We start from the raw sequence: 23,324 nt of genomic DNA, 5'->3' as shown, positions 1-23,324 counted from the left end.
GTATCCAGAGATGAGACACGTTTGTGAGAATACCTTTTTCTTTAAACAAAATGTTTAAGAAATCATACATTACGTAAGGAGCAGCAGATTTCTTATATAAAGCACAGAATCTGCTCAGTAAATCACCAGTCTTCTACAGGACACAAAGTAAACGTAAGTAACTCGTATAAACGTGTTGTTGTTTTACTTATACGTGTTCTTGTTGCAGATGAACAAGTCAGCTCTTCTCCTTTTGCTCGTCGTCGGACTCATCGTTCTCACTGACACCACCGTTGCTCTTGTTGGCGGTCGTCGTCGTCGTAGATGGGGATGGAACCAAAAGCCAGCAAGTGGTAAGCAGATATTTATATGCAGCAATGTTATTTCATTCACATATGTTACGTTGTTACTCTATCGCATTAGCTAAACAACGGATCTAAGTTTATATACACTTGTTCACCGATGTTTAACGTTTGCAGCTGAAGACGCCAATGAGATGGACAGATGGTCCTATTATGAAGTTATGCAAAGAATCAACGAAGCAGAACAATAATTTGTTCCCCATTTAATGTATCAATTATAAACGGTTGATATGAATAAATTCAACAGCATTTACTTTGTTTGATTGGGTGTTTGAAACAGGAAATCAATTGTGTAGGGCAACTGTTGCACAATAATATGACTCAGCCTCGATAGTGCTACGAAATACTGCTCCACAGTCACAAATGGCGACCCGCTTTGTTGGTTACTTGTGGTTTGTTTTTGATCGAGCTTATTCGACCGTAAAACTTTCAATTAATGATGTGCTAATTAGTTTAATACGTGCTCACCCATTTAAACCTTTACACTCTAGTTTTAATTTAGGGATCAGTTTGCAAAAAAAATAAAGAACAACTTCTTAGACTTTAATTAGTAACCATAAACTCGTTTTAGTTGCAGGCTTTAGCATGAAACGAGTGTATAAGTGTAAAAGACTCAAAAAGAAGTTAAAAATCTTGATTTATTGATTTTTAAAACTTTATTTTCTCAAGGTTACTTATAATTAGGGATATTCAAAGTAAATTTCACAAACAAATGTCAGAAATTTTAAAATAGGTTGTGAAATAAAACTACACAAACTGTGTACACGGGTTATCGATATAAACAACAAACAGTATACCGGATTGTGAAATATAGGACCAATATTCTACCTTATCTTTGTATAATACATAAACAGTGTACCAGTTAAAAACGCTGCATTATTTGCAGGCAATTTTAACATCTAAATTTTGTAGAATTTTATGTGGTTTAAAATAATGTGGCACGGCCTTCGGTGTTTTCATTTTCTTTCACTTCTTCGACCGAATCTAAATTAATTTCGAAATCGCTGGAACTTCTGGGTAACATAAATGAATGCATCTTATTTGAATGTTACTTGAATACTTTGTTTTAGATTGTGTTAAATAAATAAATTAGTGAATGAATGTAACTTGATTATCCTCGCGCGACCGGAAAATGACAGTTGTTTTAACACGGTTGTTTATACACCACGTGCCAGCTTACAGAATAACCATGGGTAGTTTATGTATGGCTAATAATTTGCCCGTATTGGACTACTAGGAAAATCTATGTGTAAATATGACGTAACACGGCAGTAAACTTACGTATCCATGACGTCACCGCCGTAAAATGACTCTGCCTCGTCTAATGACGTGAGCATACGACGTCCCAGTGTTTCCGGAAAAGCGAGTGTTGCAAGACCAGCAACGAGAGCAAGTACGCCGAATATTGACTGTGGAAACACTAATTTAAATACCTTGAACAGCTTGGCTTGTACTTATAAGGTATTATAAAATATAAATTGACCGTTTCAGTTTTAGAAAGCTTACTGTGTTATGTATGAATGAATGACAGTTGTTTTAAGCGGCTGGGCTTTTATTAGATTTTATGTTAAATTGTTAGTGATCAATAAATTGAAGGGTTTGGTAAAATTTTGAAGAATTCATACAAAGTTTGGCAGACATTCAAGTTAAGAACCACTGATCTATTTTAGATTGTGTGTAAAAACAAATCAATCGTTTTCCCCGCGGTTAAACGCCCGTTTATAATCAAGACGTAACAAGCAATTCTCTCGTATTGAGACGCTTTTACTGATTGCAGCCCTTTTCGGCGTTTCCTAGTCTATAAACCACACTCGTAGTGTTAAGAGATTTCTTACACTTGTCAGCCATGGTATGATGTACTGTAGTTGCAAAGTAAAAGGTGTAATAATGCTACCAACTCGTGCTGCCATTGATCCCAAACCAACAGCTGTGCTTCTGCAAAAAATAGATAATAATAATAACAATGTTAAAATAACTTTATTTGTCTCTTCGATTACGGTAGCGAAAATTAGAAATATTTTAAATGAAAAGATAGGCTATAGCATCAAAGCAGCAGTTGTTAAAATACGCTTACAGTTAGAATCATATTTACAAGATACTTGTAAATTATGTGTAGTCTGATTAATCATGCTCTTATGGTACGCGTATTTTTAATAGAATGTTCCAAAGTCTCGTCGAATACTATTATTCGGTCCGCCAATGGGAACACACTGTTTCTATTCAGCGCTAATTTTTGATACTTAAAAACAGCAATCGACTTTGGGGCGCGCTCTATATAGTCAAGAGAATACTGTCGAATAGTCCTGTAACACATTTATTAGTCTATCGTAAAATGGGGTTACCAGGAATTTAAAAAGAAGTGTCTTTATTTGCCCCACCCTACAATATGTGGTACCGTTTTTTGTGGTGTTTTGCTTTAACCTGCACGATTTTCTGTTTTGCAAACCGCATATGGGATATCATAACAGCAACTGTCAATAAATTCTCATCAAACCGATACTTTCATCCAACATCCTGTTTTCGGTTTTTGAAAAACGTTTGAATTACTTCCTTCGAAGCAAGAAGGCTTGAATCTCTGTTCCTAAGCTAACAGTAGATAAAAGATAATTGCTTCAGTAACATTTTACTCTGTATAAGTATAAGGCTAGACAAACTTGTTTCTGCATAGATAAAATATCTCATATACAAATTGAGCAGCGCTATGCCTCCATATTTAATATGCATTTGACAAACTGACATATACGTTGGACAATCTGACAAGTTTTGTATAAACCAATGCTTTATCACACAGTCAGCAGCTAAAAAATGATTTTTGAGCTCAAATACTTATAGTAAAGTGGGGTAAGATCAGACACCTTTAGCACATAATATCCAAATATCCTGTTCGAGTTTTGATTAAGTTTACAGTTTTGCAGAACACTGTTTACATTTTTTTGTTTCTTTAAGTATACGAATAATAAAAAATAAAAAAATAAAATCCCACGAAACCCTACAATAAATGTTGCCTGCTAAAGTTATTTTTACACTTTTCTGCCAGCTTAAAAAATAATATTAGCTTTTCGAGTGGAAAACTTTTAATAAATTCGTGATGCTCAACAAATACAAAAAACAATTTCATAAAGTTTGTCGCAGCACGAAGCAATATGGGAAGCCAAAATGGAAGTTGCTGAAACGTTTTTCGTGAGAAGGCTCACTTCCCTTCCCTCTCCAGTATCTATAGTTCGGATGTTGTATCCAGAGATGAGACACGTTTGTGAGAATACCTTTTTCTTTAAACAAAATGTTTAAGAAATCATACATTACGTAAGGAGCAGCAGATTTCTTATATAAAGCACAGAATCTGCTCAATAAATCACCAGTCTTCTACAGGACACAAAGTAAACGTAAGTAACTCGTATAAACGTGTTGTTGTTTTACTTATACGTGTTCTTGTTGCAGATGAACAAGTCAGCTCTTCTCCTTTTGCTCGTCGTCGGACTCATCGTTCTCACTGACACCACCGTTGCTCTTGTTGGCGGTCGTCGTCGTCGTAGATGGGCATGGAACCAAAAGCCAGCAAGTGGTAAGCAGATATTTATATGCAGCAATGTTATTTCATTCACATATGTTACGTTGTTACTCTATCGCATTAGCTAAACAACGGATCTAAGTTTATATACGCTTGTTCACCGATGTTTAACGTTTGCAGCTGAAGACACCAATGAGATGGACATGCATCGCTATTATGAAGTTATGCAAAGAATCAACGAAGCAGAACAATAATTTGTTCCCCATATAATGTATCAATTATAAACGGTTGATATGAATAAATTCAACAGCATTTACTTTGTTTGATTGGGTGTTTGAAACAGGAAATCAATTGTGTAAGTCTACTGTTGCACAATAATATGACACAGCCTCGATAGTGCTACGAAATACTGCTCCACAGTCACAAATGGCGATCCGCTTTGTTGGTTACTTGTGGTTTGTTTTTGATCGAGCTTAGTCGACCGTAAAACTTCCAATAAATGTTGTGCTAATTAGTTTAATACGTGCTCACTCATTTAAACCTTTACACTCCAGTTTTAATTTAGGGATCAGTTTGCAAAGAATTTAAAGAACAACTTCTTAGACTTTAATTAGTAACCATAAACTCGTTTTAGTTGCAGGCTTTAGCATGAAACGAGTGTATAAGTGTAAAAGACTCAAAAAGAAGTTAAAAATCTTGATTTATTGATTTTTAAAACTTTATTTCCTCAAGGTTACTTATAATTAGGGATATTCAAAGTAAATTCCACAAACAAATGTCAGAAATTTTAAACTAGGTTGTGAAATAAAACTACACAAACTGTGTACACGGGTTATCGATATAAACAACAAACAGTATACCGAATTGTGAAATATAGGACCAATATTCTACCTTATCTTTGTATAATACATAAACAGTGTACCAGTTAAAAAACGCTGCATTATTTGCAGGCATTTTTAACATCTAAATTTTGTAGAATTTTATGTGGTTTAAAATACTGTGGCATGGCCTTCGGTGTTTTCATTTTCTTTCACTTCTTCGACCGAATCTAAATTAATTTCGAAATCGCTGGAACTTCTGGGTAACATAAATGAATGCAACTTATTTGAATGTTACTTGAATACTTTATTTTAGATTGTGTTAAATAAATAAATTAGTGAATGAATGTAACTTGATTATCCTCGCGCGACCGGAAAATGACAGTTGTTTTAACACGGTTGTGCCAGCTTACAGAATAACCATGGGTAGTTTATGTATGGCTAATAATTTGCCCGTATTGGACTACTAAGAAAATATATGTGTAAATATGACGTAACACGGCAGTAAACTTACGTATCCATGACGTCACCGCCGTAAAATGACTCTGCCTCGTCTAATGACGTGAGCATACGACGCCCCAGTGTTTCCGGAAAAGCGAGTGTTGCAAGACCAGCAACTAGAGCAAGTACGCCGAATATTGACTGTGGAAACACTAATTTAAATACCTTGAACAGCTTGGCTTATACTTATAAGGTATTATAAAATATAAATTGACCGTTTCAGTTTTAGAAAGCTTACTGTGCTATGTATGAATGAATGACAGTTGTTTTAAGCGGCCGGGCTTTTATTAGATTTTATGTTAAATTGTTATTGATCAATAAATTAAAGGGTTTGGTAAAATTTTGAAGAATTCATACAAAGTTTGGCAGACATTCAAGTTAAGAACCACTGATCTATTTTAGATTGTGTGTAAAAACAAATCAATCGTTTTTCCCGCGGTTAAACGCCCGTTTATAATCAAGACGTAACAAGCAATTCTCTCGTATTGAGACGCTTTTACTGATTGCAGCCCTTTTCGGCGTTTCCTAATCTATAAACCACACTCGTAGTGTTAAGAGATTTCTTACACTTGTCAGCCATGGTATGATATACTGTAGTTGCAAAGTAAAAGGTGTAATAATGCTACCAACTCGTGCTGCCATTGATCCCAAACCAACGGCTGTGCTTCTGCAAAAAATAGATAATAATAATACCAATGTAATAATAACTTTATTTGTCTCTTCGATTACGGTGGCGAAAATTAGAAATATTTTAAATGAAAAGATAGGCTATAGCATCAAAGCAGCAGTTGTTAAAATACGCTTACAGTTAGAATCATATTTACAAGATACTTGTAAATTATATGTAGTCAGATTAATAATGCTCTTATGGTACGCGTATTTTTAATAGAATGTTTCAAAGTCCTTTTCAAACAGTCTTCATCAGAATATTATACCATTCAAAGCTAGTATCGCCTATACAAATCGACTTTTTGCGCATTTGAGTGTTGTTACCCAAAAGTTATGCAGAAATAAATTTGTCAATAGAATTGTATTAGATTCATAATATGCCTGCCAGCCAATGTTTGAACACATCATCATGAATGATGTTATTACTAAGTATGAACAAACTGTTGAAGAATACATGAACATAGGATACATCAAGATTACTACAAGATGTTGGCAATATGTTGAAACATGAATATACGTGAGTACAAATTTAAAAGTACTGTTTTAATAGCTCATTATGGCTTTCCGACGCTATACACGTTTTCTGGTGCAACGTACAATTTAACAGAAATGTCACACCGCAAAACTTAAGGCTTCGTAGTGAAGCAAACTTATACGAGTCTTATGCCTCTAACGAGTTACCTTATGGGTTTTCCATCGTAGTGTACAATGTATTAAGCTGTTATATTTACACGGACTACTATATTTTAATACACTAGGAAAGTAAAAAAGTAAAATATATTTACCTGACTACTGTAGGATATAGCTCTGCTGTATAGTTGTAAATAACAGCATAAGAACCTGATACGGCCATCTTTCCAATTAGAGCGAATGCAGTGCCAAGGTTAATTAAATCTGTAACATAACAACTGTTATTTATAACCTGGTTGGTAGCAACATGTTTAACAACTGTTGTTTTGTCGTTATATTCTGTCTTTTCGTTTAAAATATTTATAAATCTCCGCGACCGTAACCGAAGAGAGACTTATAGTATTAGGCCTATTATGTGTTTGAATGTAAATTTGTGTTTATACGAGCAAATTCTTATAAGTTCTAAGGATATATCAATGTCATATAGACACAGTATAGTAGTTGTTTTTATTATAGAGTTTTCCTATTGTGTTAGCCAATACGTGTACTGCAAATGCGAAAACAACGGGATATATTTAGTCGTTAAACATAGTCCAAACTGTAAATCTAGATTTTGACTTACGTTTTAGATAAACCAAAACGCAATAAACTCTCATTGAGTTACACCCAATTGTTTAAAATGCTTTGCTGGGTAGAAAGACACGGCTTACCGTATGCAACGGGTGCATTTTACGAAAAAAAGCAAAACAAAAGCTTATACCATATACCTTGATTATTTTCTGAATATTGATTAACCACTGTGGCGGCCAAACAAGCGACGCCTCCAGTCAGTAAACATATGCAGAGTATAATACGTCGTCCGAATCTGTCCATCGTTAGAATTACAAAGAGATAAGCTCCGAACTCTACCACTCCGTTCAGTGTGTTGTTCACAAAGTCGTCGCCTGTGTTTATTTTTGTGCGTATTAATAAACGGTGTGTGTCGCATGCTCACTGTCGAGTTATACCATGAGCGTTTTTCTGATATTTTCTGTGTCTTATACACCAGACACACATTGTATATTCATACACCTCATTCTCACTGTCAGGTTGTAACATAAATGGCTTCTTATACACCAGACATACATGGTGTATTCATATACACCATGCTCACTGTCAAGTTATACCGTGCTTGGGTGTCGTGTCATACACCAGACACGTTTTCTGATACACCAAACACACGTTTTGTATATTTAGACCTCATGCTATATGCAAAACACGCATACATGCCTACTTTGTAACTTCGCATGGCCGAAATACAATCGTTATAACATGGATACTGTGATTGATACACCTCGAGCTTAGGGGTTACCACGTATGTAACTTTGTGGGTAATTTGTTTTTCTGTATACCCAACAATTTTAACAACCAATTAGTGACCACTGAATTGGAGTAATTACCGTTAAGTGTCTTGCCCAAGAAACACATACTCCGACAACAGTAGCAGCGACGAGCCTTGAACCCAAAACCTCTGGGTTAAACTGCGCGCTAACCACTGTGCCACGGCTGCGGGATTGGATTTGTACTTCAGTTCAAACTCTCAGCACCGAACACTTACCTGCTAGTGAGCCAGCGTTCAACGACAAGCCATAATAAACCAGTGAGTTGACGAACCAGTTAAACATCATGTTAATAGTAATAAGTCGCATTCGACGTCGTCTGAACAGCTCCAATGGAGAATAAGAATTAGAACTGTCTTCGCTCTGCGTAGAGTTATTTTATAATGTAATAACGATTGAAATAACTTTTGTTTGTCTCTTTGATTACGGTAGCGAAGATTGAAAAATAGGTAAAACGAAATAAAAAGATACAGCCCTAAAACGCCACGCGAGATAAAAGCAAGTTGCATTTATTCATTCATTTTCATTTAGCACTTCTTCTAAATCTATTGAGAAGGCCGCGTATTTTAAAAGGAATAAAATATTTCTATACGATAAATATAGATATAGATATAGTAGGGTGGGGGAAGATGGGACACCTCAAGCACGTAACATCCAAATATCCTGACCGCATTTTAAACAATTAATAACGGTTTATGATAGTCGTAAGGACATGGTTTTATAATTTTTAGATTGTTTTTTGTTTACTAATAAATGAGATAAGAAAATGAAATGTAAATGCGTCCCATCTTCCCCCACTCTACTATATACAAAGCAGTACGAATATATATTTACCACCGATAGCTCTTGCCCTGCCTTTTCCGCTCGTTGCCAAACGTCGTCAGATAAATGATTTCCGTTTCTTTTAGCCATCATCTCACTTATCGTCTTACCTTTAGCAACTTTGCCTTTGGAAAACAGCCACCTATGTGAAGTAAATATATAGTACTGTGGGGTAAGATAGAACACCTAAAGCACAAAATGTTCAAATATGCTTATCCTGTTTTTATCAATTAACAATAGTCTATGGGATACGGTTTTATGATTCTTTGAATATTATTTGTTTGCTTTCAAATGGGATGATAAAACAGTGTCCTATCTTCCCCACCCCGCTGTATGTGTTTAATAAAAAACGTATTGAAATTATGCCAAAGATTGAAAGACACCAAAGCATTCCCGTGTTATTAACTTAATCATACATTAAATCGAAAGCAAGCATGAGGTTAAAGAATAATATGTGTTTTGTCTGTGAATGCACTCGTGTTTTAACGACAGTAAGCATGAGGTGTATGAATATTGTATGTATGATTGGTGTATGGAAATAAACCCATGTAATAACTTGACAGTAAGCATGAGGTGTTTGTGTGTACCACTTGCGGCGTAGAAGACAACTATGGTATAACACTAAAGTGAGCATAAGATGTACATAAATACACCATGTATAATTGGGGTGTATAGGAAAACTTTTATGTTATAATTCGACACTGAGCATGCGGTGTATGAACAGATTATGCATCTAGTAACCTAGCGATGTTACCATCCGCAGCAAAGCAGACATATTATTTTAGTAATGTGAAGCACCTACCTTGGAGACTCTGGTAAAAAGAACCAAAAAACTACAAAAGGCAGGGGAACGAATGAAATAGCAAGTTGTAAGTCTCTCCAATCTCTCCAAGCATAAGCGAATCCGGATAAAGTCATGTAACCGACAGCGAATACAGCTTGTACATTTATTCCTATCATGGTACGCCACTTCTCGCCTGTTATTTCCATTACTATAAAAAGAAATGGTTTTATAGTAAAGAATCGAATATATAATAGGCTGGGAGAAGATGGGACACATTTAGAATATCCAAATATCCTGATCGTGTTTTAAACAGTTAACCGGTCCATGGGAGTCGTAAGGATATGTTTTTTAATTCTTTAAGTTTTTTTTGTTTCCTACCAAATTAAACGAGAAAATAGAATAGAAGATGTCCCGTCTTCCTCCCGCCTAACTATTATTTATATATATACATATATATATATATGTGCTACCGAGACTATTGTACGTACCATACACAAAGCAAGCAATGTAACCAGCTTGTAGAAACAAAGCCAATGTAAATCGTAGAGCAGCAAACCCGACCAGGTTAGGGGCAAACGCGCAGCCAATACCGATAGCAGCCATTGCAAGTTGGCCAACTAACATGGTGGGGCAACGGCCGAATCTGTATTTATTAAAAAAAACGAGTTACTGAAGTAATATTTGGTAATATTTTTTATTATGCATTTGGTTCTTGATTGTTTTGATTTGTAAGTCCCCGCTTATGGGTTAAAGTCTCATGCCTATAGTGTCTGGCTGATTATGTCTTCCAAGATACAATGAAAATTATAGAGGTAAATGGTATACACGTATCGTCGTGTAAAATGAGCATCTAACAGTGTATTGGTTCGTAAAACAAACGGCTAACAGTGTACCGACTCAGCACGAAAGACAATCAAAGTCGCAATCAATATTTAAACGAATGACGCACGATAACCACATCATTAAATGTAAACGCTTGGATTTTGCATTGCTAAACAAACACAATTCGGGAGAGTTTAAATTTACGAGTTTAACATTTGCTTACATATCAGCAATGTTCCCACCCACAAGGGAACCTAAAAGCACACCAGCAAAGAAAACGGCCGTCACTACGGACCCAATGATCACGTCGTCGCATACTAGATTCCACTGCAAACAGAAGTATTAATATATAGTGGAGTGGGGTAGGATGGGACACCTTTAGGACATAATGTCTAAATATCCTGATCGCGTTTTTAAATAACAACAGTATATATGTAAGGCGTGACGTATATAGTAAGCTGGTGGGAAATGGGACACCTTTTCGTTCTACTTTCTCGTCCCATTTGGTAGTAAACAAAGAATATTTAAAGAAATATAGAACCGTATCCTCACGCCTCTCATAAAACGTTGTTAATTGCTTAAAACACGATCAAGATATTTAGATATTATGTGCTAAATGTGTCCTATCTCACCGCACAGTACTATATTAGATATTATTGCCTTCAGCTGTATATATATACTGTAAGTGTGCAAGCTTACTTAATTATGAATAAGTTTCATCATTGCTACGTAAAGTTGTAACACATTTCTTTAATTTTTCAAAAATTCACAAAAGAAAACATCAAAACGATACGAATATGCCACGACCCTTGAATTACCCCATGTGTTAATTAAGTCAATACTTGCTTACAGACCGCAAAGCGCATTGACTGTTTGATTTATAGGGTTGGTGCAAGTCATGTTTGCCGAGTAAATGCATAACTAATCTCCGTTTAGTATTTTATCTGCTGAGGTGTGGCCTCGAACGCGACAGCTTTGAATAGCCGCAACCAGTTAAAAATCTACTTTTTATACGGTTGGTGGGTTTTTTTGTTCGCCACATTTGACATGCAGACAATATAAGGCACACACTGAAACACAAACAGGCCAAATGCAAAGATTTCTATTAATAACACCTTATCACATTATATCCAAACATCTTGGTCGTATTTTAAACAATTAACAACAGTCTATGGAAGTCGTAGGGATACAGTTTTATAATTTTTTAACGTTCTTTGTTTACCACAAATTGAGACGAGAAAATAGAATAAAAATGTGTCCCATCTCCCCCCGTCCTATATATCTATATAGCATATAGCTTCTTAAAATTTTGCCCAAATATTTTTCGTGATTTATATGTTACTATGTTGACGTCATGAACTGTGACGTCATAATTTATGACGTCAACATACCTACCTCAGTTGTAACAGTGCTCGTATATACTGACGTATCGTAGTAGAAGCCCTTGTCACATTTTATAGGGATAACTTTTGGCGGAATAGGTGGATATGGCGAAATACAGTTCAGTTCACCGGGTGTACATGACGTCAAAGAGTAATTATAACGTTTACATTCGTCATAATCCTGTAAATTTGAAAGTAAATAAACATGTTAATGTTCGAGTATTGGAGGTTTGTGATGTAACGACTGGCATTGTGACGTAACATGCATGTATGTGAAATTATGTTGTAATTAAATGTTTGGGCCTTTTGGGTATTAATATATATACTGTTACTGCCAGGCGTATTATACTTGTATTGGGGATCATTTTTTTCCGGTAGGGATACAGTTTTTTTGAGTAATATGTTGTATTTTATCAATTAAAAGAATATTATTTCCAATACGGGGGTTATTTTGATTATTTTTCTAATAAAACAAGCGCGTTTGGGATTATTTTAGTAAGGCCTTTACAGTTTTCTAAATTATTTTTGACAGTGTTGCCCTAAAGTGCCGCAGTGTTTCCGAGTAAAAAAAGTTTTCGGATATAATCACCCCCGTCCGAGTGTCCAAAGGCAGAGTGTAATTCTTCAGTTGGGCCTCGGTTAGGTTTGGGTAAAGAGAGCTGTCGTCCAGCGGGGGTAGAGCACACCTGTGTGTGTTAAAATTTCAGCCTTATAATTCATAAGACCGTGGACCAAGGTTCGAACCCTGGTCCCGGTAGTAAAATACGGTTTTCTGAAGAGTTTCTTTGGGTCGAGTTGGTAGTAGGTTCAAAAAACTGTGTGCTGGTAGTTTTAAGATATTTTCTTTATGAAGAATATATTTTTACACGGGTGTTGCATACCATTAAGAGTCGTTTATGGTACCTCGTGCTCACCATCCAGTTCCCATAAGGTTAAGGTAAATCCATGGTTGTCATTTGGGCCCAGATAGGGGTAAAAACGGACGTGGAACAAAAGCGTACAGAAGAAATACAGTATACTGAAGGCAGTATAAAAAGACTTATTTTATTTATTCTTTGTGTACATACGTAAAATTAGTGTTAGACAAATTATTAGAAGACTATACCATACCGAAAGATTCTATAAACGAGTCTATGCAATGGCGGGCCTTGAACCCGATATCTTCAGTTCGGTGTTATAAGTTCAAATGGGCCCAATTTTATTAGGAATATAGAATTACTTTGGACATTATGGCAACTTATATTTTATTAAGCAAAATGTGTGAGTATAACCAGTACGGTACGAAAATTTTAATAGGTTTTATCAGAGTCCGTTTGACTCTGGGTCTTATAGTACGTTTATGTGTTAGAGGCAAACGAAATTTTAAAATTGTCCAAAAAATAAAATGTTGTAAGAAAGTCACTAACCTGTGAGAGGGGGTTGCCGCTAAAAATACCGAAGCTACCTGGTTGATTCCACACGGTATTGTCACCCAATATGCCATCATTACTAACAGGAACTGATACTTTCCCAGTGCCCCAATTTCACGCATTACCACACTGTAATCAATGCGGTACTTCGAACTGCTAGACGTCGTCGAATCGGCATCAAATGTGACGTCACTTTTCATTACGTCATCATTCTTCTCGTTACCGATATTTACACCTACGTCATTGACCGATGACGTCATAGCTTGGTTGTCATACGACGACATTACTTTTAGCTAAGCAAATACCCTGCGTTTAAAAATTATGAAACTGCATTTAATCAGACCGGAAATCAGCAAAAAAACTCGAAGACTATATAACTTTTGTACCGGACCTGCAGTTTAAAATTCTTTATAGCTAAGGCAAATGCTTTTTGTAAGCATTAGTCGACTCTTTGTCCAAACGCATCTGAAAATTTGCTGAGGTATTGTCTAATATTTATACGCAAGCATTGCCCCGCAAATATTTGACTAATGAGCTGCGTAGATTAATTATTGAACTGGCGTAACTTATGCAATTTCGTTTTGCTTGTTATATACTGACCACATAGGCAACGAAGAACATGTTTTTTTATTTGACTGACTATTTTAACATGTTGTTGTGAAAAAATATTATACTGTGTCGGTATTTTTATGGGGGGTATATGACGCTAATTTTGTCCAATACGTTGCCATGTACAGGAAGTCGCTGTTATATATAATATTGTCCGCTTATCCTCACAATATCGTGCAATATCTTCAGCAACTCGAATATGGGCATTGTATCAACGGACAAATAAATCAAATTTTAGTCACGTCTGCTTATCCACACATTACACCAGCTTCAGGGTACAAGCGAAACAGCCAGTTCTTTTACCTGACACTCTTTCCCACGCTTTGCAGCCATATAGTGTTTTAATATAGTTCTGTTCGGAAAGATTAGACACTTTTAGTACATAATAACAACAATTTATGATCGTGTTTTAAACAATCAACAACAGTGTATGGGAGTCATGAGAATACGGTTTTAAAATTATTTGAATAATATTTTTAACCACCAAATAAGACAGGAAAATAGAATGAAAAGGTGTACCATCTTCCCTGCCCTGCTATACGTGTTGTTTTGCTTTTGATTCCCCCTTTTTTCGTTCTTTAAATAACATGATATTCGCTTTGTTAACGTAAATATAAAAACAAATTAAGTTGTTCGGCAGCTCGACTGGGGGCATGGGGGAGGCAACCATAGGTCATTGTTCAAAAGGCCAAAATAATGTCCCTATTTCTAATAGTACAAACACGTGTGCTCTAGTCCTTATATTGGGTTACTGATTTATTCTAGTTAAACTTAAGAAATCTGCTTGTGTTTGCTTGCGGTCAAGTCTGTAGTTTTAGTTGTAAAATTCCACGACGGCGATATGGTTGGCTGTAATCTTACAGCGATATACCTTTCAGTATGTTACTAATTCCGATGTCAAGATATCAAAATTGCAAGTCTCTGCGTGCCTTTCCGTAGGTCTCAACCATATTATAGAATTCCATGAGATAATAATGGGCCAAATAAGACATATGCAACTTGGCGTTGCCCGTCGTTGGACACATTGTTGCCTGTCGTTGGATGCAGATGGAGTCCTACGGGTCAAGAATCGGGACAGAAAACGGGACTTGGTCGGAACACTGGAGTCGGAACATGATAAAAGAACTTCACTACCACGAGCACGTCACTTCCGCACGTACAAGGGTGTTGGGGTAATGGGCCAAGTCTGGCCTAAAATCCTCACTTAATACTTGATGTATGTTGCTATTATTTGCTGTATTTTTAACTCTGGGTATGATTAGAAAATCTTTTGTCCCCTGTTAGAATGTTGTAAATGCGTTTTTGATGTCAAAAATCCCCGCGCAAAGGCGCGCATAACTTTGTTCCCGCGCAAGTAGGTCAGTTCTTCTATGTTGACGTCTTTGCTTAAAAAAATACTATTTTTTGCTTAAAACTGTTAAAATATGGTGTAATATTTATTCTTTACCATTTCTTTTTGTAGTTGCACTTTAGTGTTATAGTTTTTACCTAAAAATTTTGTCAAAATACCTTACAAGGTTTTTGTTAAAATACCTCACTAAAAATGTCGGCTGACGATCAGAAATATAAACAGCTCTACAATAAAATCTACGGGACCTATATTGACGTTAGTAGCACTGAAAACACAGTGAGTAACTATACAACATTGGCAAAGGACTACGAGACCGATTTCGTGGGACTCGGTTACGAAACGCCTCGAGTAATTGCCCAAACTGCATTGGAATTAATTCAAGACCAAAAAGATTCAAAATTTCTGGATATCGCCTGTGGAACCGGGCTCGTAGCGCAAGAGCTTCGTAAATCTGGTTTTAAAGGTGGTATTGATGGAATAGATGGCAGCGCTGGTATGCTAGAGTTAGCTAAGCCTAAGAATCTGTATAGCCAGCTAAAAGAGGCTTTCATATACCCTGGTATTGACATGCCATTTGAAAATAATGCATATATGGGTGTTGTTTGCTCTGGTGGATTTGGTCCAGGCCATTTAGACCCCAAGGTGTTGGTGGATCTAATTCGGGTATGCGTTTCTGGCGGAGTTATAGTTTTCGCGACAAGGTTTAACGCGGTGGCAGGTGAATATGTTTCTGCGCTGAACAAAGAAATAGAGAGACTGGAAGAGAATGGTTTGTGGAAAAAAGTGAAAAATTTCACGACGACTTATTTTGATTACGACTTTTCCAACCAAGAAGACCCAACCAAGTCCGAGCCTCTGTTAGCTTCAATCCACTGCTACAAAAAGATGTAAATGCCTTTAAAATTCACCCATAATCTTATTTTCAGCTGTAATTTTGACATTTTTTTATGTTTCGGTCTGGCTTGGTTCTTTTTAGTATTTTTGCTGTGCATACTTTAAAATTATAAACTATTATTAGCTTTTTTAATCCATCATTGGTTTTAAAAAATCTTATTTTTGTGTAGTTTAATTAAGGTACCTGTCAACTGTTTCTGACCCAACTTAAACATTAGCGTAAATAATAATTTATTAACTTCAATACAGCTTTAATTATGATTATTATTTTTTGTTTAATTTACTGCTTAATGTTTTTGCAGTGGAATCCGAATAAGCATAAATTAGCAGCACGTCGTAGGTTTTTGTGTAACCTATTGTTAACCTTTTGCGATGTGACCAACATATTCACTATTTAGCATAAATTAATAGCTTAACCAATGCATGGTTATTGGTTACATCTTCTGTATATATATTTTACATATAGCCTATATTGCATAAAGTTATGATTTTCAAAACATTTTATGTAGAATTTTGTAATACAATAACATCAACGACAAAAATGCCGCTGTAATACCATTGGTACTGAAGTAGGTTTTTATTGTATTGTCATGACAAAAAATTGCTTTGGCATTTCTTTGATTACATGATACCTCTTTAAAGAAATATTATTCAAAAACCTTCAATGTTATTTGTTATTCCTATTCTGGTAAACTGTTGTCATTTTTGGTGTTATATTTTGGTTCTGTTTAGATAAAAGGACTAAGTATTGTATCATGTATATTATGGGCTATTATTTTTATGAAGAAAATATCTGTGTGCTTTAATTAATTGAATCATATGTAATTTCAGGAAAGTAGATTGAACAGCTTTAAATAGTTAAACTCTGAAAAGAAATAAGAGTCATCTTGATCAATTTAAACAAGCTATGGGTAAATATTTATTATATTTTTAATTTTTTTATTAATGATACTACTAGTAGGGAAGATTTAAAAAAAATCAAATGCATTGAAATATGTTTACTGCAAAAAAGTTTGCATTGCTTATCCACAGATTCCACACACTGCAATAGCTTCAGTAACTCGGCTGTGGTCATGGGAGTAGCAACTATGGATAAGTCATTCAAGTTCCCCCTAATGGATATAAATGGCCAAACTAACCAAAAGTCATGTCTGCTTATCAACACACTGCAATTGCTTAAGTTACTGAACTGTGGGCATGGGAGTGGCAACCATGAATAAGTCACTCAAGTTCCCCCTAAAGGATATAAATGGCCAAACTAACCAAAAGTCGTGTCTGCTTATCCACACACTGCAATTGCTTTAGTTACTGAACTGTGGGCATGGGAGTAGCAATTATGGATAAGTCACTCAAGTTCCAACCCAAAAATATATAAATGACCAAACTAACCAAAAGTCATGTCTGCTTATCCACACACTACAATAGCTTCAGTAACTCGACTGTTGGTATGGAAGTGGCAACCATGAATAAGTCACTCAAGTTCCCCCTAATGGATATAAATGGCCAAACTAACCAAAAGTCGTATCTGCTTATCCACACACTGCAATAGCTTCAGCAACTTGACTGTGAGCATGGGAGTAGCAACTATGGATAAGTCACTCAAGTTCCCTGCTATTATGATATAAATAACTGTATTATCATAATATAAACAAAGAATTTTTTAACTTTATTCTCATTTAAATAGCTGACACTGAAATATCTAAAGAGAGCAACGCCACTGATAAAACCAATGTTAAGAATCAAATAAAACAACATGATGAATATCAATATCTTGAACTTATTCAAAGGATAATGGACAATGGAAACACAAAAGGAGATAGGACAGGTTGAATTTTACACTGTGTATGTTTATATGCTAAGGTGGGGGAAGATGGGATTTACATTCAATTTTGTCCTATTTGGTGATAGGACAGGTTGAATTTTACACTGTGTATGTTTATATGCTAGGGTGGGGGAAGATGGGATTTACATTCAATTTTGTCCTATTTGGTAGTATTCAAAAAAGATTGTGAGACTTAAATAATTGCATTTGGGGCTGTTAGTCAGTCTTCGTTTGCCGCAGTAAAGTGGAAAGCAGACCTTTTCATTCTATATTTCTCCCATTTGATAGTAATTGATAAACAAAGAACATTCAAACAATTATCAACCATATCCTTAAGACTCCCATAGACCGTTGTTAATTGTTTAAAACTTGATCAGGATATTTGGATATTATGTGCTAAATGTTGTTTAGTGTCAATTAATTAGTTTGTGCTAGCTATTAAGTAGGTGTTTAACATGTTGTGCTGTATACTTTGTGTCGAAAATAAAAAAATAAAAGTGACTTTTGTTAAATTTATATGACAGTAACTTTTGGTATGTGTATAACACTAACACAAAGGTAATCCATGATGCAACGTGTACCGCAATTTCTCCAACCAAGTGGACGCTTATGGGTTGTTTAAATTGTCAAAAAAATGACCACTGGGTTGGAGCAATTGCTGTTAATTGTCTTGCCCAAGAACACATCTGCCCACAATGGTAGCAGCGAAAAGCCTTGAACCCATTACCTCCGGGTTAGAGACAGGCGCTAATTTCTTTGCCACGGCGCCAGAAATAAGTTACTTTATTCATATCTACAGGAACTGGTACCAAGTCAATATTTGGTTGTCAAATGAGATTTGATTTAAGAACGTCTTTCCCTTTATTGACCACAAAGCGTGTTTTCTGGAGAGGCGTGGCAGAAGAATTGCTATGGTTTATAAGGGGGAGCACTAATGCTAAGGAACTAGCCGATAAAAGTAAGATATATATACTAGGGTGGAGGAAGATGGGACACATTTTCATTCTATTTTCTCGTCCAATTTATTAGTAAACAAAGAACATTCAAAGAATTATAAACGCGTATCCTCACGACTCCCATAAATCGTTACTTGTTTAAACAAAATCAGGGTATTTGGATATTATGTGCTGAAGTTGACCCGTTTTTCTCCACTCTACTATATTTGTGTTTTGTAGGCTATTAATTTTGTAGGGTCATGTATTGAGCAATTTGGTCTATATTCCAGGTCCCTTGACATGCATTGCTGTAGATCTATATAGAATTTGTATATGTTAGATTTATTCTTGTGGGTGCTTGAGTGACTTATCCAAAGTTAGTATAGACCAAGTTAGGAAATGGATTGTAAAACAAGGAGTCTTGTTATCAATTGTCCCCACGTCTGTGATGTCATAGTCGCCGCCATTACGGAGCCGCATATTTCTTTTTAGCTGATAATTTGCAAACACACTGTCTAATTTTTAACAAAAAAATCCCATTTTTAGATGTCCATATATGGGATGCAAATGGCTCCCGAAAGTTCTTAGACAACATTGGCTTAACAGAGAGAGAGGAGTTCGATCTGGGACCAGTATATGGCTTTCAATGGAGACATTATGGAGCTGAATATAAAGACATGCATAGTGATTATACTAACCAGGTAATATTAGTAATTGCCAATTGGTATGACTATGTATAGCCCTTAATTCTGGGAACTATGTATAAGTTATATCTTTTCGTTGCTATTATTTTGGCCGTATGTGTCCTTGGCCAAGACACTTAACGGCAATTTCTCCAACCCAGTGGTTACTTACAGGTTTTTCAAAGTATCAGCAACATATAAAAAAAAATAAAAAATCACTTTCAAAAAATATTCAACCACAAAGTAATATACGTGGTAACTCATAAGCAAGCACTAGGTGTATGAAACAGAACACTCGTGTTTAACGACTGTCTTTTCCGGCCACGAGAGGATAAAGTAAGTTACATTTTTCTTTTTATAATAACACTGCAATTAAATTGACATACTATTTCAGTAAAATTTTAATATTTTTAAGCTTTCAGAATTAAAAGTTAATTTAGATACCATACTTTCTATAAATATACTATGTTTTATAGGGTGTGGACCAACTTAAAAAAGTTATTGACACAATAAGAACGAATCCAAACGACCGGCGAATAATTATGTGTGCTTGGAACCCTGTAGATTTGCCAAAAATGGCTCTACCACCTTGCCATGCGTTTGCACAGGTGAGAAAATGTAATATTAGAAAAATTACTGCAACCGCATTTAGTAGAGTAGGTATTAGTGTGCATAACTGCGACATTTTTAACGCTTTGGAGTTAAATTTTGACTAAACTGTCTTCATGGGTGGAAACTTTGAGTGACTTATCCATGATTGCCACTCTCATGCCCACAGTCGAGTTGTTGAAGCTATTGCAGTGTGTGAATGTTGCAACAAAGTTACATACCTGGTAACTCGTAAGCAGGCACGTGATGTATGAAACAGAACAACCATGTTATAACTACTGTTGTTTCCCTACCACACGAAAATAAATTACATCAATTTACTCATTATTTCTAAAACTTTTTTGTTTAGTTCTACGTTTGCAATGGTGAGTTATCATGTCAATTATACCAAAGATCAGCTGATATGGGACTTGGTGTACCTTTCAACATTGCTAGTTATTCACTACTGACATGCATGATAGCCCATGTAACTGGTAAGTAAACATAGTTTATTTATTTTTAATATTTCCTAAAGATTTTTTCTGTATAACAGTAGAATGTCTGTCACATAAAATTTAACTTTTTTAAAAAATGCCTGTAAAAAGTGATGCAACTAATTCCGGGTTACTGTTTTGTTGACACTTACTAAAACTTGTCTTATTAAAGCAAAACTTTTTCTACACTGTAATAATTAGTATAAAAGTTAGACTTGTCGCATGATAATGTGTATTTAACTATCCCTGCCTACCCTACATTTTAGTTTGGTACATATGCGAATTTTTTTCTGGGGTAATGGCCATAGGATTTTTATGGCAGGATTGAAACCAGGCGACTTCGTCCACACACTAGGTGATGCTCATGTGTACCTCAATCATATTGAGCCGTTAAAAGAACAATTAAAGCGTGAACCAAGGCCCTTTCCAACGCTAAAGTTTAAAAGAGATGTCAACTCAATAGATGAAATCACAATGGAAGATTTAGTTTTAGAAGGCTATAAACCCCACAAGAAAATCCAAATGGAAATGGCTTTGTGATCCAACAACTTATTTATACTACGTAACCAAGAAAGCTTCAATCATATTATAATAACACATATGTGCCAAACATTGCTTACAAGAAAAAAATGAATGGAAATAGCTTTGTGATATAACAGTTTATTTTAAACGCTTAGCTAAGCAAACTTAAATAATATTATAGTAGGGTGGGGGAAGATGGGACACCTTTTCATATCGTTTTCTTGTCCCATTTGGTAGTAAACAAAGAACATTCATAGAATTATATTGTATTTCTACGACTTCTATAGACCAATGTTAATTGTATAAAACACAATCAGAATATTTGGATATTATGTGCTAAAGGTTTCCCGTCTTTCCCCCACAGTACTATATGCAGTACTGCCATCAAAGTTGCACAATTTAAATTTTAACAGTTGTATATCTCCATGTTATGTATTCTCAGATATTTCAATTTCATTTTGTATCCCATGCCCAATGTCTCTTACATAGTTTAGACAGGTCAACATAGACTGCAAAGAGGATGTGTCTTTCGTGGTCTGAATCAAATCTATAATATCCTGAGCCCTTTGCAAAGTTTCATTTTTAACATCAACAGTTTTGCTGCTATCCGCTGTGCAATCTTCCCGCACACCCTCCCCAATTTCTTCAGGCTGCTGTTCAATTTGCTCATACATACTCCCTCTCGCGACAGATTCAGTGATAAATTTGCTTCTAATGTTCAAAATATCTCGTCTTGAAATCAGAGCGTCTCTTCCCACCATCGAAAATTCTTCTTTTAAATTCTCCAGAAGTTTATCAATGTTAACCCCGCTTGAAAGCGCGCTTGCTACATAATTCCGAATATCGGGCGATAATTTCAAATATTTGGGGTCCAAATCGTGCCCTACATGTTCCCCACAGTAATCTACAGTGACGTAACCAGTATGTTTATTTCTCTTCATAGTAATATACGCGCTACAGTGTCCAGAAACTTTGCACGACCCTTTCTTTTTCAAACTCCTTAGATTATTCCCCCTCCTTTTAAAATACCCGGATCGGTTACACGAATAATATTTAACTTCATTTTGTAAATGGGTCCCTTTTCGCGCTGTCTTTATAATAAACAAAGAACTCGTTCTTTTTTCCAGGTCCGCTTTCCATTCAATAAATTTATCTTCATTTTCAAAGGCCTCACATTTTACGTCCAGCTTTTTACCATGAGCCGAATTATAATGGTCGATTAGTTCAGCTTGCACAGAGCACTTAAAATCATCACATAACAGACACACAAGGTTTTTTTGCTTGGTGTAAAACATACCAGCTCTATGCTCTTTCCAGTGCTTTCTTCTCCTATGTCTCCACAGTGATTGAGTTGTACTAAACCCAACATTACATATATCGCAGTAATTTTTAAGCGGTCGCACATCGTTATCACTGCTTACTGGTGTAACGTCTTGCATATTATTAGGCTGTAATTTCTCTGGACATTTCATGAAACTTGTTTGCGATTTTTCCACTATATTAGGCCGTTGGTAATACACTAAGCTAGCAGAAGATATGGGCACTGGTTGAGCAATTGATATTCGTTGGTTTGCGATTAAACGTGGGTCATTCCATAGTAACATTTTCCCATTACTAGCTTTGGCATTTTTTCCTATATCATGCTGTTGTTCTAGAGGCACTAAAGCAGAATTTTCCTCCATTTTGGTTCTGTGTATAAAATATATAGCATTAAATCAGGGTAGTCCTTTAGCTTAGAAAATGTAGAAATTTTCGGGTCTATGTTTTGGTACCTTTTGAAAGGTAATTTTCGGCATGAACGCCTAACTTTTTCGCAAAATAAAATATGTAGTGGGTATCAGACTATCAGTGACAGTGAGCTCTATTGGACATTTTGAAACCAAACTTTTCTCTGGTCACCAGCTAAACGATTATATCAGTTATTGCCATTTAATACTGAATATTTTTAAATTGTGTAGGATATTGGATATATAGTAGGGTGGGGAAGATGGGACACCTTTTCATTCTATTTTATCAACCCATTTGGTAGTAAATAAAGAACATTCAAAAACTATATCCTCACGACTCCTATAGACCAATGTTAATTGTTTAAAACACGATCAGGACACTTCGATATTATGTGCTAAAGGTGTTCTACTTCTCCTATGCCCTGTCCCTACTATTATAAACGAGGCGAAAAATATGCAGTTTTATATTAAAAATACGAGCGTTATTGACTAGTTAAAATTTTAAACTTAAATTATCCAATAACACGGGTTTATATCCCTTAAAATGCGACGTTGACTACAATCTGAACATGCGGTACAGCAATACAGTCACAGACTTAAAATATTCTGATAAAAAACGAACATTTCTCGTTGG

General features: G+C 35.6%; 4 protein-coding genes and 2 long non-coding RNA genes across 10 annotated transcripts; 4 read left to right on the top strand and 2 right to left on the bottom strand.

The window, feature by feature from the left end:
- Positions 1-3: 3 nt before the first annotated feature.
- LOC149734725 (uncharacterized) lies at positions 4-590 on the top strand. The gene is made up of 3 exons (XR_016385210.1): positions 4-153; positions 209-332; positions 459-590. It is a non-coding gene; the product is annotated as an uncharacterized LOC149734725 (long non-coding RNA).
- A 371-nt stretch (positions 591-961) lies between these two features.
- LOC149734723 (organic cation transporter protein-like) lies at positions 962-13,600 on the bottom strand. Of its 4 annotated transcripts, none has more exons than XM_089880154.1 (13): positions 13,063-13,598; positions 12,246-12,342; positions 11,670-11,837; positions 10,498-10,601; positions 9,941-10,095; positions 9,471-9,660; positions 8,681-8,810; positions 8,065-8,209; positions 7,235-7,411; positions 6,623-6,731; positions 5,736-5,835; positions 5,182-5,309; positions 962-1,354 (listed from the first exon to the last, which is right to left on the bottom strand). In XM_089880154.1, the coding sequence occupies exons 1-13, from the start codon at positions 13,347-13,349 to the stop codon at positions 1,267-1,269; spliced, it is 1,878 nt and encodes a 625-aa protein (XP_089736280.1). In that variant the 5' UTR covers positions 13,350-13,598; the 3' UTR covers positions 962-1,266. The 4 variants fall into 4 exon arrangements, with proteins under 4 accessions (XP_089736280.1, XP_089736278.1, XP_089736279.1 ...); XM_089880152.1 differs by lacking the exons at positions 5,182-5,309; positions 5,736-5,835 and adding exons at positions 1,623-1,750; positions 2,177-2,276 and having other exon boundaries at positions 13,063-13,584; XM_089880153.1 differs by lacking the exon at positions 962-1,354 and adding an exon at positions 4,533-4,923 and having other exon boundaries at positions 13,063-13,600.
- Positions 3,560-4,161, top strand: LOC149734724 (uncharacterized). The gene is made up of 3 exons (XR_016385209.1): positions 3,560-3,724; positions 3,780-3,903; positions 4,030-4,161. It is a non-coding gene; the product is annotated as an uncharacterized LOC149734724 (long non-coding RNA).
- Positions 13,601-15,109: 1,509 nt separating the features above from the next.
- Positions 15,110-16,750, top strand: LOC149734722 (methyltransferase-like protein 27). The gene has a single exon (XM_089880163.1). It carries the CDS (start codon positions 15,218-15,220, stop codon positions 15,914-15,916), a length of 699 nt encoding a protein of 232 aa, XP_089736289.1. The 5' UTR covers positions 15,110-15,217; the 3' UTR covers positions 15,917-16,750.
- LOC149734721 (thymidylate synthase-like) lies at positions 16,751-21,433 on the top strand. Of its 2 annotated transcripts, XM_089880160.1 has the most exons (7): positions 16,751-16,830; positions 17,604-17,744; positions 18,541-18,699; positions 19,223-19,377; positions 19,836-19,967; positions 20,318-20,441; positions 20,764-21,433. In XM_089880160.1, the coding sequence occupies exons 1-7, from the start codon at positions 16,827-16,829 to the stop codon at positions 20,979-20,981; spliced, it is 933 nt and encodes a 310-aa protein (XP_089736286.1). In that variant the 5' UTR covers positions 16,751-16,826; the 3' UTR covers positions 20,982-21,433. The 2 variants fall into 2 exon arrangements, with proteins under 2 accessions (XP_089736286.1, XP_089736287.1); XM_089880161.1 differs by lacking the exon at positions 17,604-17,744 and having other exon boundaries at positions 16,807-16,830.
- Positions 21,082-22,858, bottom strand: LOC149734720 (uncharacterized). Its single transcript, XM_089880157.1, has one exon. The coding sequence runs from the start codon at positions 22,643-22,645 to the stop codon at positions 21,392-21,394; it is 1,254 nt and encodes a 417-aa protein (XP_089736283.1). The 5' UTR covers positions 22,646-22,858; the 3' UTR covers positions 21,082-21,391.
- Between the last annotated feature and the right edge of the window lie 466 nt (positions 22,859-23,324).

This window comes from Ciona robusta, chromosome 6, assembly GCF_009617815.1.
Source record: "Ciona robusta chromosome 6, ASM961781v2".
Classification (NCBI taxonomy): Eukaryota; Metazoa; Chordata; class Ascidiacea; order Phlebobranchia; family Cionidae; genus Ciona; species Ciona robusta.
Note: the sequence above shows the minus strand (reverse complement) of the source record. Positions and strands in the feature narration are given on the sequence as shown.